Source organism: Siniperca chuatsi, linkage group LG21 (genome assembly GCF_020085105.1).
Source record: "Siniperca chuatsi isolate FFG_IHB_CAS linkage group LG21, ASM2008510v1, whole genome shotgun sequence".
Taxonomy (NCBI): Eukaryota; Metazoa; Chordata; class Actinopteri; order Centrarchiformes; family Sinipercidae; genus Siniperca; species Siniperca chuatsi.
The window spans coordinates 18,531,155-18,546,779 of record NC_058062.1 but is presented as its reverse complement, the minus strand read 5'-3'; the positions used below and the strand labels follow the sequence as shown (position 1 = coordinate 18,546,779).

The 15,625-nt window shown below is 41.6% G+C and overlaps 1 protein-coding gene across 11 annotated transcripts in view; it reads right to left on the bottom strand.

The window, feature by feature from the left end:
• plppr2a (phospholipid phosphatase related 2a) overlaps window positions 1–15,625 on the bottom strand; it is a 165,467-nt gene that overhangs the window by 30,401 nt on the left and 119,441 nt on the right. For all 11 annotated transcript variants that reach the window (XM_044182583.1, XM_044182582.1, XM_044182585.1 and 8 more), the window contains one exon: window positions 3,042–3,230. In XM_044182583.1, coding sequence (XP_044038518.1) covers window positions 3,042–3,230 — 189 coding nt within the window. The remainder of the gene's footprint in view (window positions 1–3,041; window positions 3,231–15,625) is intronic.

Here is a 15,625-nt window from a genome sequence, read left to right as displayed (position 1 = left end):
TGAAAAGCAGTGTTTTGCTGCCCTATATGTGAAAGTGTCAAGCCTGGTGAACCCCACCCAGTAACACTGATGGGTGGGGTCAGAGGTGTGCTCTGTTGAACCTGTCACCACACCCAACAGTGATGTCACTGGGTCCTGGAGTCCAGCTGTACCTCACTGCAGCAAGGTGAGAAGTTAAACCAGTGGAGGTCAACAAAGACAAGATTTTCAGGGGGTGTTAAATGACTCTTAAACATCATTGCCATTTTTTTAGGTACATCTGGCTAACACTAATGCAGTCTAATACAACAGCCTTGCACTAAATCCTACCCTCACTGATATAAATGGGGTGGAAAAAATATTAGAAACACCTCTCAGTGTAATGCAATACAATTCAACAGCACAACAAACTACAGTTGCCAGTAGCTTCTAGGTGTACCTAATAAACCCTTTGGTTTTGTAGACACTTTCAAAACCAATTGTGGAAACTCTAAGTAGAAATGAGAATGTTTTTCTGTTTTGGTTCCTTGACATTTTGGACCAACAGCTTGGATTACTACACCCAGTGAGCTACTGGGCAGAACTGAAATGCTAAGTGTCAGAATAGTACAAATGTCCACCAACTGTACTAACGAGGAAGAATATGCACACGTTATAAAAAGGCACCTATGCACACATCCTACAAAACAGACAGAGGTGGGAAGATATCAGGTCACTTCCCTTCTGTTTCAGTCTCCAAGCAGTGGATTGGCTCCCTGTGCTGAAACAAAAGGTGATTGATGATTTTAATTAGATGTTGGGACCCTACAGGGAGCTGACAGAGAGCTGGAGTGCCCTCTTTTGGGCTTGGAAGACCCTGGCTCTGACCCAAATACACCGGTGGCTAAACAGTGATTCAGCAAGCAAGGGGTAAATAGGGTCTCCCTATTTATACTGTCAGTTCTAATAATCAAGTCCAACTTCTAATCTGCATTTAGTGGCTGTATAATGGCTTTTGTGCCATGCAGCCACTTTATGACCAAACACAAGGCTCTGATTTGCTGTTGCACTGGACAATAACAGATCAGGCTCCTCAGGAACCAGAGGCAAATGGCAAAGCACATTTGCACCAGACTGGCGCTATTTCAGGGAGTTACTGCTGTGATTTACCTTGTTGCTTGTTACACACACCAAAGCCTCTGTCAACACAGGTTAGGGCCGACTAGCTGGTGTAAGTAATGTGCTCTGACCGAGATCAACTTCCATAGTAATTTACCCTTAGCTAGGGCAGCTTTAAAGGTCTGCTTGGTTTGGATTAGTGAGTGTAGCTTGGCGCTAAATAGTGCAACTGCTGTATACATCAGCAATGATAAACAATAATAAAGAGATGGTGCAGGTTTTTAATTTAACTGTAAGAAACTAAACCTGTACCAAAATTATTGGGGTGGGGAGAGGGGCTGAATCTTACATTTCATTGTATTCAAAAGTAAGGCCCTCGTCTGCATTATTAATTATTTCTTTGAACCCTCTCCTTGACTTGGAAAAAACTGCAATACCCTCTGCCCAATATCTAGAGACAATATATTTATGGAAAACATAAGAAAGAAAATCCAGTTGCTCCCTATTTTTGAGAAAAGAGCTGCTAAATGAACTATTACCGTTTTTTAACAATAAATCTGACAAGGGAAGAATGAAATGAAAATTGAATCTTGGATGAGAAAACGTTAAAAGCCCTCCCCTAATCTCACAAACATTTTAGATTACTCCTCCCTTCAATTAAAACAAAAAAAATATGAACCCTCCCCCTTTTGACTCACCTCCCCTCTCTAATAATTTTCATACAGTCCCTAAATCAATACTGCACTTTCACAGACCAAAATGTATCAGCTTTATTATTGATGTGAACCTATTAGATTAGTAATCATGAACATTGTTTTGGTCTGCTATGGGTGTAAACATAGTCAAGTCATAATATAACTTTATTTTAGAAATTTTCCAAGGTGTATTGTGGCTTTGAGGCAAACTGCACACAGCGGTCCCACATATTAATAACCCACAACCTTTCTCCTTAACATCAACTGCTGCACACAAACAGGATCTGTGTCTGTTTTGTGCTGTAATTGTAAAATAGTCGTGTCTTTGCAGTAGGTGCAGGCTGTGGTTTTGTCTGTGCATGTAATCCGGTCAGGTTATTTGTTTGCTTTGTATTGTGGCTGTAGGCTGGTTCTGTCTGTGGTGTTCTCTGCGTTTCTTGTGGTCTGTTGGGGATGTAAGCTGTTAAGGTTTGTGTCTGTGCTCAGAGTCGGTGCCAGGTGTTATGCATTTCACGCTCACTGCCTTCCATCTCACTTGGGGCTCAACAGCTACCCTCACACACACACACACACACACACACACACACACACACTCACACATGTCACACATACAAAAAACCAGTACATGCCCCCCTTCAAAGTGCCTTCCTTTGTGCTCATTGTCTCTTCTTCTCACCTATCATCTCCAGTTGTTCTTTTCAGACAGCATCTGCTGCCTGCCATTATCGCTCTGTCTCAACTCCAACTTTTGCACTGTTTCTTTCTGCTGATTTCTCTATTGTTTGTTTCTTTGACTGCTCTTCTGTCTGCCTCTCTTTCTTCCTCTAATGACCTGTCTGCCCATTCCCATGACATCTCAGTGTTGTCCGAGTTGATTCTTGCCTCCGTTTTTTTCTCTCCACACACACACACACACACACACACATACACATGCCTTTTGAGGATGGAGGGGGTTACCTCCATGCAGCTTGCCAATCTGCTCACTATGCTCACAGCGCACACACCAGAGATGATTCATCACAAGACTGCAAAAATTCACAATTCATACGAAGTAGCGAGCGAACAACACTCTCTCATATACTTTTCACAGCATGTGAAAGCTGATACAAGAAACCATTTAAACACACCACCTCAACTTTGACAACTAACTTTCTATTAAAGCCTTCCTTTTTCAAGATTCAGTACACCACGCTTTTCATAGGCACCTCAAACATACCTCCCTCTATCTCTCGACCTTTACTTCCACACATAAATACACCCAACTCTTACCGTAAGGGTGGGGATGGCTGTGACGAGCGAGTAGATGAGCACAGGGGGGATCTTGCTGGTGTCGTCCGGACCAGGGTAGGGCTTAGAGAAGGTCTTGTCGTAGCAGAAGAAGCCCTGGATGTGCACGGGGAAGGTGTCTGTGTACTCGAAGTAGTAAGCCAGCAGCACCGTCCCAGCCATGATCACCAGCTGGAAATAGAACATTATCCCTCCGTTAGGAAGTGAGAGGACGAGAGGTGAAGACGAGGAGGGAGAGGCGGAGGAGGTGGAGGTGAAAGAGCAGGAGAGGAAGAGGAGAGAGTCAAGTCCCTTTCCCCTCAGCCACAGGGAGATGCATAGGAAATATGGGCCGAGAGAGACAGAGTAAGTGAGGTTCAGTGTTTGGATCCGAGAGAAAGATAACAGGACAAAAAAGAGAAAAGGATATCTGCAGGAGGAGGCTTCTCTCATCAAAAGATGAAAACAAAAAACAGAATAAAAGAGGGTTCCGCGGCAGCACAAGCAGCAAAAACAGAGAATTGCATAGGGAGCAAGCGAGCGAATGAGAGAGCAATAGAGTGAGAGAGATAGAGAGAGAGGAAGGGAGGTGGGAGGGAGAGAAAGGGGGAGCAGCCTTTATGCTGCCAGCACTCATGAAATCTACTACAGTTGAGCTGTGGGTGTATATGTAGACACTGAGCGTGTGTGTGTGTGTGTGTGTGTGTGTGTAGAATACATGAATGTGTGTGGTAAGAGCATGTGTTTTTGCAGACATGTGGTCCTGACGTCTCCGCTCAAGAAAAACCAAAACTTCTAATAACTTTCTCTCATGTCTGACGGCATAAATTAGAAACAATGATACGCAAACATCTGACATGTTTTTTGAAAGAGGTCAGATTCAGTGAAATGCGACCAATCGTGTCCGACTGCACATTTCAATTTGTGATAAGTGCACCTAAGTGAGTAGATAACACTAAAGAAGGCGGTGTTAAATATGGAGCGTGGAGTGTAATCCACTGTACACTACCTGCTCAGCACCAAATGTTAGACAGACAAAATTAGCAACTAGCTGGTGAACATAGTGGAGCATTTAGCAGCTCACCATCAGATTCCCTTTTTCTTCCAACGTTCTTTTGAATGGCGTTTGAGACAACACCTTTCAGTATCTGCAAACTAATTTTCAGTTACAGAAAAAAAATTAAGAATTGCATGGAATGAAATGGTGTTGCACATGAGGACAGAGAGGAGAGGCTGAGAGTGGCGGTTTGAAGCCCTCTGGGATGTGCAGCTCAAAGTCAGAGACGTGGCTCCACCCACATCTGTGGCACAAGCACTCGCATATGGCATGCACTAAAACAAGGGTAACCAAACACCCACCAACGCATACAGAGTGAAACATACACATCTATACATATCACACACACACAGCGGGACTGGTGTATTTATAAACAATTGGTGTTTTTTTTTTTTGTATTTGCTCTGTTTCTTTTTTTTGCATCAAATCAGCCTTCATCTGTGCCTCCCTTGAGGGAGATGTGTTTTGCTATCTGCGGTTGTCATGGTGAAGAAATGACTGAGGAATCAGGTTTATAATATTCTGTATTTTTAGCGCTTCCGCATCAAAAATGTGGTCATAAAGACCAGTCTTATTGTAAGAGCAGTGTTAATATTTCACTTTCTGCCCAAAAGTTGAGCAAAAATCATACCAGCAATTATTGCTTGTTACTCTGTTTGTTTGTGTGTGCATTTTTTGTTTATGTGCGTGTTGGAGGTGAGGGGTTGCATACACACCTGAGGGGAGCTCTTCAGTGAGTTTGCTTTGGGCGAGAGGGGGTGTTTGATATGTGTGACTCATGAAGCCTTCCCTTGTTTTCCTGTTTGATACCGTAATGCTCCTCCCCTGCATTTACCCAGCGTATTGTGACTGGCTCTGACTCATGCCTGTGATTGCTAAACCGAAGGAACACCAGTAATTCACAACGCCGCCTTAAAATCAGCAGCATACTTATAGTTCAGCTGTTAACATGCCTCCTCAGGTTCCTCTGAGAACCATGAAAAGGACAAAAATTCAAGAATGGTGGAGATGCGATTTTGCCTCGAGCTCCTGCAAATTCGCAGGTTAGAGTTCATATTATTGAACTTTAACCTGCAAATCCGCATGTCCAGCGGATAGAAGCATTGCTTTTTTTTTGGGTGAGTCATCTTCTGTGATTCTGACTTTTTCCTCATCACCCCATTTTATATCACACTGTGCTAGGAAACTACAAAAAGCAGCATGAACTCAAATGTAATGTACCACAAGAGTGTATGCATTTATGCAGCTTTAAAAAGATGGAAAATGAGTTCCATTCACCATACCTAACATGAGTACTTATGAGTGCATATCTACAAATTCACGTTTCCTCAAACTCACAGCTAACCAGAGCTGATCATACAGATTAGCTGTTGGCAAGTTGTTTCGCTGAACCTGTTATGTGGGTGACAGCAGCTCTTTCACACCCTGACAACTTCCTTATACCCCCCTGCCCTCCCTTTAGCACTCCTTAACACTCTTCTACACACTATCACCGAGAGAGTCCTATATTCTTCATTTTCCTCTTTTTTCTCTCTTGACCTCTCATCAAAAAGGAGCTGCCGTTAATAGAAAAGGAGTAAAGAACCCATCCTGCTCCGACCTATTTTAGCGCAGAGATGGAAAGGCAGATCAATAGCAAAAAAAAAAAAAAAAGCTGCGGCTTGTCAAGATGAAAGGTCACATTAAGACAGTTCAAGTAGGGAGCTGTCACAGAGAGACATGAGGCTGCCTGTTACGTGCGTAAAGAGTGTGTGAAGACTGAGGAGTGTCTTCTTCTATCCTTCTAAAGATGTCATCATCTCCCTATGAGCCTGCCTTCATATCACCGCTTTGAAAATAAACTTAATACCTGTCAGATTATCAAGCTGTCACCACACTTTGCCTCATTACGTGCTGATATAAAACCAACTCAATTATTTCAGGTATCAGGATGTTTTAAACAAGCTTTGGTTCCTTCCACATGCTATGGATATGTGCAACAAGTCTTACATGAAATTAGTTTTTCATTGATTTCTGTGAGGCAGTATGAGAAGTGCTCATCAGAGATAAGAAGTGGGCTTATCTGGTCTTCATGACTGATCTATTATGAATGAAAAGACAACTTAGAACTGAGGTACCTTTATTTTAGCTCACTGTATTGGAGAGAGAAACATTCCATAACAGTTAAGTGTCTATGACAAGTTACAATAACTTATTAAATGATGTTCTGCATATTAAATGTGCAGAAAATATGATGCTTTCCAAAGCCCCCCCAAATTTCTCTATGTTAACTGCGCTCTGGAAAGATAAATATGCATTTACATGGGTAGTGGGTGTTGAAAGTGGGTCTAGATCTGAATTACTGTAGATCAGGTTGTAATCAGTCAGAGCTGCCACTCCTAAAGTTAGAAATTTTAATACTCTACATTTAAAGAGTGTGGAGGGTGGTGTCTGTTTTCTAGGCAAAAAAGACCAAAAACACAAGAGCAAAAGTGTAAGGAATGGATTAAACTAACCCTAACCTGTTTGACACATTCAAGTCAGCTGGACACAGCACTTTCAATCAACTTATGGGGCTAACGTTAGCTTAATTAGCTATTGAGCGGTTACAATAACCACAGCGCGCTTGTTAAGCTAACAGCAAATAGTTATGAACAAGCTAAAACGAAAGCTGTATGTCAGGTAGGGCGGGCTATTCAATTACAAATTCAACTGGGCCAGATTTTAAAACCAGGAAATGTAGATGGGCCAGACATTTTCAGCAGCCTATTTAAAACCTTTTTTAATGACAAATTTTAAACAAATGCAATTTAATGTAATAAAAAATAGCAAGCGTTTGGAGATGGCAGTAAAATAAACAAATACTTGCCAGTCCAGGCAGGGTTCAACTGACGGTTTTCATTGTCAAATTTACTTTTCAGGGTTGACAGAGACACATTTTCAGTAGAGCACTTCCCTGCTTGTGACTGTCAATAGCCAGATGTTTTGAAAACCTACTGAGCATGGTCGGAACACATGAGAAAACGTTGATTTGTAAAAGATATGATTGGCGGTGTTGCTACATCCGTAAACATCCTGCCTGATCAGTACTGCGCATGTGGAACTCTCAACAGAGATGAGAAGGAAGCACTAGGAATACACTATATACTGTATGTAGTTTACTTATTTTGTCATATATCAGATTTTTGTATGCTGGGCCACTCGGAGGTTGCTTCCGGGCCGGACGTGGTCCCACGGGCCGCCATTTGAATAGGCCTGCTGTAACTTTGTTTGTTTTCTACTAATCCTAAAATGTCCAATTTCTTGTTAACTTACTGTAGCTGCTAGATTTGTTTCCAGTGAGATATTATTGAGTGTATATAGTGAACTTTACTGTTGCTACTCTGGAAACAGAGAAAAAAAGAAATTTACCTCAATTTGCATATTATCTTTTTCTGAAAGGGCACAGCATTCAGTACTCACCCTGGGAGCACCATCACATTCCCAACGGCAGTACAGGACAAGGTTCTGTCCTTTTCTCAGATGACTATCCTGTTTTACCTGATATCTACATGTATGACAATAAAAATGTCCATGTTTTTCTCTTTCAACTGATCAATGCTCCCTCTTGCCTTAAAAAAAAAAAACACACACTCACAGCCTCTTCTCTTTCTCCTGTCCCTCTGTTATAATTTTACCTCCCAAAAATAATAATAATAATAATAATAAAACTTTATTTATAGAGCACTTATCAAAACAAAGTACAAAGTCCCCCCTTGGTGTCAGCTGTTTCTGTCATTCTTCATTTCTCACTCATCCCTCTAACACTTCCTCCGCTTCTCTCTCTCCCCTCCAACATACACAGGTTTTTGTTTTGTTTTTTACTTTGCTGCATATTTCATATCTGTATCTCTGAATTTCAACATTAACTGCTGGACTGATACACCGTACCCAGCCATAGTGACTCTGACACAAAAAGGCAAAAAGAGTTTACAACAATAGTGACATCAAGACACGGCACAGATAGATGGAAAGCATTTTGGGAACACTGTGGGAACGAATGCAGGGAACAGCAACAGCCGATGGCATGTGAAGGACCTACCACAGTGAGCTCAGTGCAGCTCTTAAAATACGATCACTCTCCCTCCCTCTCTTAACCTGGATAAAAAACATGCCTTGCACAAATCCAAATCTTTTTCTTCACAAACAGGGATAGACAGCTTTACAAGGTTAGCCATAGTTGATGAACTATATAAATACTTTAATATGAAGGGAAGTTTCTGTGATGATAAATGTGTATTTAAATATAGAGCTGTGTCTATTACCTGGGTGAGCTTTATTTGTGAATTGACATTGATAGTTTGTGCATTCTTATCCCCTTATGGTTCTGCTTCAAAGCTACATAATTATACATGTTATGTACGGTGGCCGACAAGGGCAAACACACTGCAACTTAAAACAGGCAAATAGACAAAACTCAAGCAAATGAAGAAAACATCAATTTGACAACACATGCGCTGCAAACACACACAACCAAATACAGAAACACGCTGCAAATACACAAAATGACAGAGGAAACAAGGTTTAGACACGCTTGTTGTTGCCACAGTTTGTTTTATACAGTCCATGTTTGTTACTTATGAAGTTATTGAAGTCAGGTCTGTGTATCATCCACATTTATGTTGTGGGTTTCTGACTTCAGCTACTGCTCTACTCGGCGCATGCGATAAAAAAGTGACCTCTGTACGTACTGAGTAAGGCCTTGCCGAGCAAAAAAGTGGAATTCTATGTGTAATTTTAATGATTTGTGAGGAGATTTAGTGTTTATGAAAGAATTAGGTGGTTAGGAAATGCTATTTATGTGCACTTGGTCACTCCAACGTTGATAAAAAGCTACAGTCCGTCTGTCATCACTGATGAACCTGGTATTATCTCTGATTAAGAGTTTTCCAACTTTTTTTCCCTCTTCAAATTCCTAAAAATTTAAAAACACAACATAAAAACAATGAACGGATGATACCGACCCAACTTCATGAGTCACAAACCTTTTTCATGTCTTCCGGAAAAACGTCCCTTGTCGCTTTCTGTATTTGCAGCGCGTTTGTGCATTTGGTTGTGTTGTGTGTATTTGCAGCGCATTGTTATATTTAGTGTCAAACAAGAAAAACTGGGAATTGGACCCAAATGCAGACTAGGAGGCAGAGCTGGTGCAGATAGATGATTTAATAGAGTTCACAACTGCTTACATAAGAATTAAGGCAGGCAGAGATTAACCAACCAGGAGAGCAGTCCAAACAAGCAATAGAGTCAAAAAGGTAGACAAAATCCAAAATTCACAAGACATGAAAAAGTCCAAGAAAACACGAGGAACAAAGGCCAGGACAGTTTACACCAGGTTCAACGATGATCTGACACAGAACAAAAGGAAGAACACAGACTAAATACACTCAGGTAGGGGAAACAACCAGACACAGGTGGAACCAATAAGAGCAGCAAACTAATTACAAGCAGGAAGTAAAACTACAAAAGACACATGAGGGAGAACTCTTACCAAAATAAAACAGGAAATAACAGAACACAAACCCAAAACCATGACAGTACCGGGGGTGTAGAAGACAGAAACCCTCTGGAGGCCGGCGGTGAAGGAGCTAGAGTCAGCCAGGCCGCCAACTGGGGATCAGGCAGGACTGGAAACAACACTGTGGCGCTGGGCGGCGGGGAGGACGAGCAGCGTGGGAGGCACGCTTCAAAATGCATATTTGAAATCTTGCCAGCACAGAACAGACAGCAGTCTGAAGTCCAAATGATATTTCCGATGTGGATCGGCAACGGTCCAACCGCCAACGATTTCTTTTACTGTCATTTCCTCAACTATCCTCATTTTCAGAGGGCACCATTAACACAGCACAGTGCTCCTGTCTCTGTTAGCAGTTTTATTTTGATTAATCACAAAGATGTGCCTTTCTACTGGTTAAACAGAGGCAGAGTAGGCTCAGCAGGACTAGCGAACCAGGCAGCTTGCCTATCTAGCTCATGGATGTATTAAGAACACTAGATAGCTCCCAATTAATTCCTATGAATACTGCTCACCCGGGAAATGTGGCGAAAATGTTTTTCAGGCTTCCACGTTTGGGCCCATAGAGTATGCTCACAGAAATCGATGCAGCAGAGGCTGAAATATCCTGACTTTTATGGGTCAAGCTACAACAACTCTGGATCCTACACTTCCCATGATGCAACCCGATAGTGTCTCTTGTTGGCCCCTCCCTGCCTGCTCATGTTTTTAAAACTGTAAGCCCCCAGTGTTTAACACAGCGTTTATGTTAAGAATGTAGTCTCAATACTGATGACATCACAAGGGTTTTTTTCTCAGACTTTGAGCGACGAGTAAGTTATTTTTCAAAATGCACCTTTAATGCACATTACAAAGAAGTAGTGATCATATTGATGCATCAATATGATCAACAGAGAAATATATTGGTAATAATAACAATGGTGCATGTTGTACACCAGGGTTATTGTTAAATTTAAGACTACAATACCCAGAGACCCACCTGCTTCTTCTTGCAAAATGGATTTTAACCTCCTCATCTTGGCATCAATCAGTGCTTATTGTTGTGCTTCACTGAAGAGAAAAAACATTTTGTCAGGGGAGTTTTCCCATTAGCCTTTCAATACCTCCACCATCAGCCACTGCCACAATTATTCAGAGGTTTAGCTCAGTTTGTGCTGGAGGTACACTGCCCTCTTCCTGTTTGGTGCTGTAAATCAATCAAACTATGCAAAAATTTCCACCAGTGGCACAGAATGCAGCACTGAAGCTGAAAGCTTTCTCAACAATAATCTCATTTAATAACAGTTCTTTAAAGAGGGCCTCAACGTTAAAATAGTATAAGATATAAGATATCATTCATACTAAATTGTTACATTTTGCACCTTTACAAGATAGATCTCCACCGGATATGAAACAGCCACAAAGCTTGAACAAGTGTCACTACGTCTGTCCGTGTTCTCTTTCTTTAGCGCTTTCTCTGGAGGTCCAGTCATGTCCCTGGATGCTGTTAAAGCCGTGTTGCCTGAAAGAGCAGTTTTGTGTTTTACGGACGGAGGATTTAGAGCAGAAGGACGGTGAGGCTCAGGGGTCCATCGTCAGACACATGCTGTCCATTAAGGGGCCTGCCATCAGCACATGCTACACTGCACCTGGCCAGCATGACAGGAGTCCTGAGGGAGGTGGAGGAAGCCCGGAGGAAGGTAGAAGGATGGAGGGGATTGGAAAAGAATGGAAGAAGGAAGGTGGTTAGAGGGAGGAAAGAAGAGAGAAAGACAAAAACTGGAGAAAATCAGAGACTGAGGAAGGACGGAAAGAGGCGAGTGTGAAGAGACAATACAAAGCGAGGGGAGGGGGGGTGGAAGACAGGTATAGGTAAAAAGAAGAGAGAAGAGGGGTGTTAGGGAACAGGTGCAAAGCTCAGGGTGCTGGCCGAAAAACTTTACCACCTGCTCCTCTGTTCCATTTTCTTCTTCTTCCTCGTGTCCTCTTTTCTTGACTGTTATTTCTACTCAGGCTTCTGCTTCTCTCCATCTCACGGCTCCAAGTTCACAGTGTTGTCAGCATCAAAGGCAATGACCTTCCTCTACTTTTGGAGCAGATTGCTTTTTGATTGATTTGATTTGATTCCACATGTTTTCCTGGTTTGTGCAAGTTGAGGCACTTAAACTTATTTTAAATGTCACGCGTGTTATCTCATTCTGTCACGCCCCCCTTCAGAAGCCGAAAAAAGTTCCCCTTCCCCTCACCCCAGCAAAGGTGGGTTTAATTTTTATCAATCATTAACAACGTGGGGGGTTTGAAATAAACAAAAGATTCAGGTTAGGAAAAATAGCCTTGCTGGCATCAGAGCACTTTTGCTTGTTTATGTCACCACATAAATCATATTCATGCAACTTTTCGTCTTCTCAACATCTACACCAAAAAACACGATCAATTATTGAACAACTGGCGTATCTGATTTCCTCTGCTACATATCCCAGAAAAACAGGTTTGACATTGGAAGAATGTGACCTTGTATTGTTTTATAGTGAGTGGGAGTCTGTTTCCTCAACTAGGTTTAAAGCCAAAAACCTCCTACCAACCGACACTTTGCCAGCGCAACCACCAGCCCCACCCACACACTCCCACACTCCCATTCCTTTGAGTCTCTTCTCTACCTTTCATTAAACAAAAGCAATGCCCTGACACAATTCTACCAACAGGAACATTTCTGTGGGTTATTTTGTGTGAACTGCAAACTGACAAGCGGTCAGCGCTAACTTCAGCTTCGCAGCAGGAGTTGGAATAGCTCAGTGGTCTGTACTGATCTCTAATCTGTCATTCGACTGAAAGGACTGGGAGACAGAAACAAAAAGAACTTCAAAAACCCAATTCTTGAAGCAGACATGGCCGTAGCGACCCATCTGTGTGAATTACCCCCAAAGTGTATCAAACATTTGACGACGACGCTCAAGTGTCAAACTGGTTCCATAGTAGTGTTTTCATTTCATTTTCTGAAAGTTTATTTACACTGAAAAATTAAACAATAAAAAATAGGAATATCCCCTCTCCCTCCTCTTTCATTTGGCAAACAATACAATTGTGCATTATAGCTATCAGCTGGTAAGGAGTGGGATCAAATAGACTGTTGGGACAAGGCTGGCTGGAGGCTATACAGTGCTTGCTCTTGTCAGGGTTAAAGCCACGTCCTGTGGCCACCAAGTTTTAGCCTTCTTTGTGGCCCTGTTTGTTTTGGTTGTTAGCTAGCAGCATACCTCAACAGTTTATTAAAGCTGCTCTAATTAATATTTTCTATTAACACTGGATGACTCCATATAATGTGAAAGAGGTCTCTTGAAATGACAGTTCCCCTCAGCTCTACCGAGCGTTTTAGCATCATTAAGCTCACTGTATTTGTTTTAAGACCCATTAATGCATGTTTAACAGACTTTGATTAAAGTTGTCAAAAGGATTTAAAGGAATTTGAATTTTTTTGAACTATTTTGAACTACTTTACACTTAATTTAAAGAACCTAATCTGGCACTTTTATCCCATTGTCCATCACTATGTTTATTTTGATGCAGATAGATGCAGATGCACGTTAAAGATTTTAAATTGCAATTCCTCTGCAGCTACATGTCGAGTCTTGGTAAAATTGTGCAGTCATTGTAGTAGAGTCCAAGTAAATATACAAGTGAGTACAAGCTAATCATTCAGCAGCTATTCATCGATCGATCTGTAGACACTCTCGTCTCATTATTGATTCTGTCTGAATGTGATCTGCCCAATGTGGCTCCCTAAAAGTTTCAAAGTCTGATTCATGTTGATGTAATGTAATTTAGCTGTTAGATACCTGATGTCTGATTTTGGAGTATTCACCCTTTTTCTATTAATAGATATTATGTTTATTATATGTTGCTAGAAATAATAATATAATCTAACTCATTGATTTAAAAAAAATAGATTTTGGCTCACCATCGATACGGTTTTGTTTTTTTGAGCCAATATGAATCTGTAATAGGATTTCTTGATTGCATTTGTACAATCATGTATAAGCATACTTGCCAACCAAAGTCGGGGACTGGGGGTCCTCCCCCATAAAAAAAAAATTGAGTTTCAGAGACTTTGTTTCCTGCATTCTGGGGACTTTTAAAGAATTAAAATAACAAAATAATAAGTACACTTCAACAGCTTTTTTATGCTAAATACTTAAATACTTTTAAATTTACTTTTAATTCTCAGGAAAGAATACAGACTAATTCGCCCCTCTGGTGTAAATTTGTGTAAATCTCTGGCATAAACTAATATTCATCAGTTTTCATTCATTCATTCATTTTTTGCCCCTGGCCCCTTCCGTAGAAAATGGGAATTCTTTCCAGGACGTCTGACATTTGCTTGAGTATTTCTTTCTATTCTCCATTTCTCTCTGTCTCTCACACACTGAGGAGGACAAGGGCGCGAGCACTACAGTGGCAGAAACAGGCTGTGATGACGAAAAGGAAAAAGAGGTGTGAAAATAAGTCATAAATCGGGAGAAATACAGGAGAATTGTGACCCCGGGGGGGAAACCGAGAGAGGGCAATGAAAAACGGGAGTCTCCTGGGGAAAATCGGGAGGATTGACAAGTATGTGTATAAGATCTGGAAAACTCACATACTGGCTTTTTTTTTTTGATGCATTTATTGTCTGTCTCTGCACACATTCCTACTCCACAACTCTTTTTAACATGCATCATCACTCTCGCTATTGATATCTTGCTCAAATGATGACAAACAGCTACATTAAAACAATAATGTTTGGAGCTGGCTTGTGCACCCAAGCTGTACTTGTTCTTTGACAGAGGAGATCATGATGAATAGGCTTTGTAGGTTCAACAGATGGTTTCCGCGAGAAAATGACCCTGAGAGGTTTGTCAGTTGTTTGCAAATGAATGAGAATGAGAGGAGTATTTTATAGTCCATACAAGCTTAGATGGAGTGAGAAATGTGGAGGAATGGGAGATGGAATAAGAAAGCGGCAGAACCAATGGTGCATTCAGAGAGCCGTTGTAGTCCCAGCAGCGGGGGAAAGAAAAGAAAGAAGAGGGAGAAGAAGAGGTGTTCGGGGAGCGAGAGAGGGTGGGAGGATGATGGGAGAGGGGTGAGATGGGATGAGTGAATGAAAAGGAAGGGAGGAGAGGAGAGCTGGCGATGGAGAGGGTAGCTTGGAGAGTTTTGTTTCTCTGACCGAGTATGTGTGCGTGTTTCTGGGCAGGTGAGGTGAGAACAGCCACGGAGAGAGCAGGAGAGAACGGGAGAGTGGGAGCAGCGCTTTAATCATCCTCCAGTCAAATTCTCTTTTCCCCATTTTAAAAACACCTCTCATGTTGCTCTCATTTCATTTCCTGTCAGCCATCATGTACACTGCCTTACAATGGTATTTTAACAGATAATACAGTATAATAATACAACTGTACACACTGTTGGGGATCCACCTCTCTGCGTGTCTTCAGTGCGGTCAGATACACGCCCCTGCAGTGCACATAGCACCATGGGGAAACCCTGTGCATGCACATTACAGAGATTACACTGCAGCAAAACAGCTATTACTGGCCCACTACCTGCCCCAAGCTCCAAACTCCTTTGTCTGCCAAGTCAGTTTACAATCTGTGTATTACTCACTCTTCATTAATGAGTAATGTCAGGGAAGTAGCCAGAGTCCAGAACAGTAAGTAAAAGTGCAGGGGTTGATTTACTTTCTTTGTTGATGACAAATTATTGGAATTGTTTTTCAAGCTGAAAACCACCATGGATGAATGTAGCCAATGCAGAGGTGCCTTCAAGGATACATCTGTTTAAAATCTATTTTTTTCTTATTGTTGTCCTACTAACAAGTGTTATCTGTATCCAAAGCCTGATATGTGTTATTCCTCTGTGCCATAGAGCTCACTTGTTGTCCAAAAACTATTAAAAACACAGTGAGTCACACTGTTGCACTGGGTGACATGTTCCTTCATTACCATGAACACACACACACACACACTGTGATTTATTTTGATT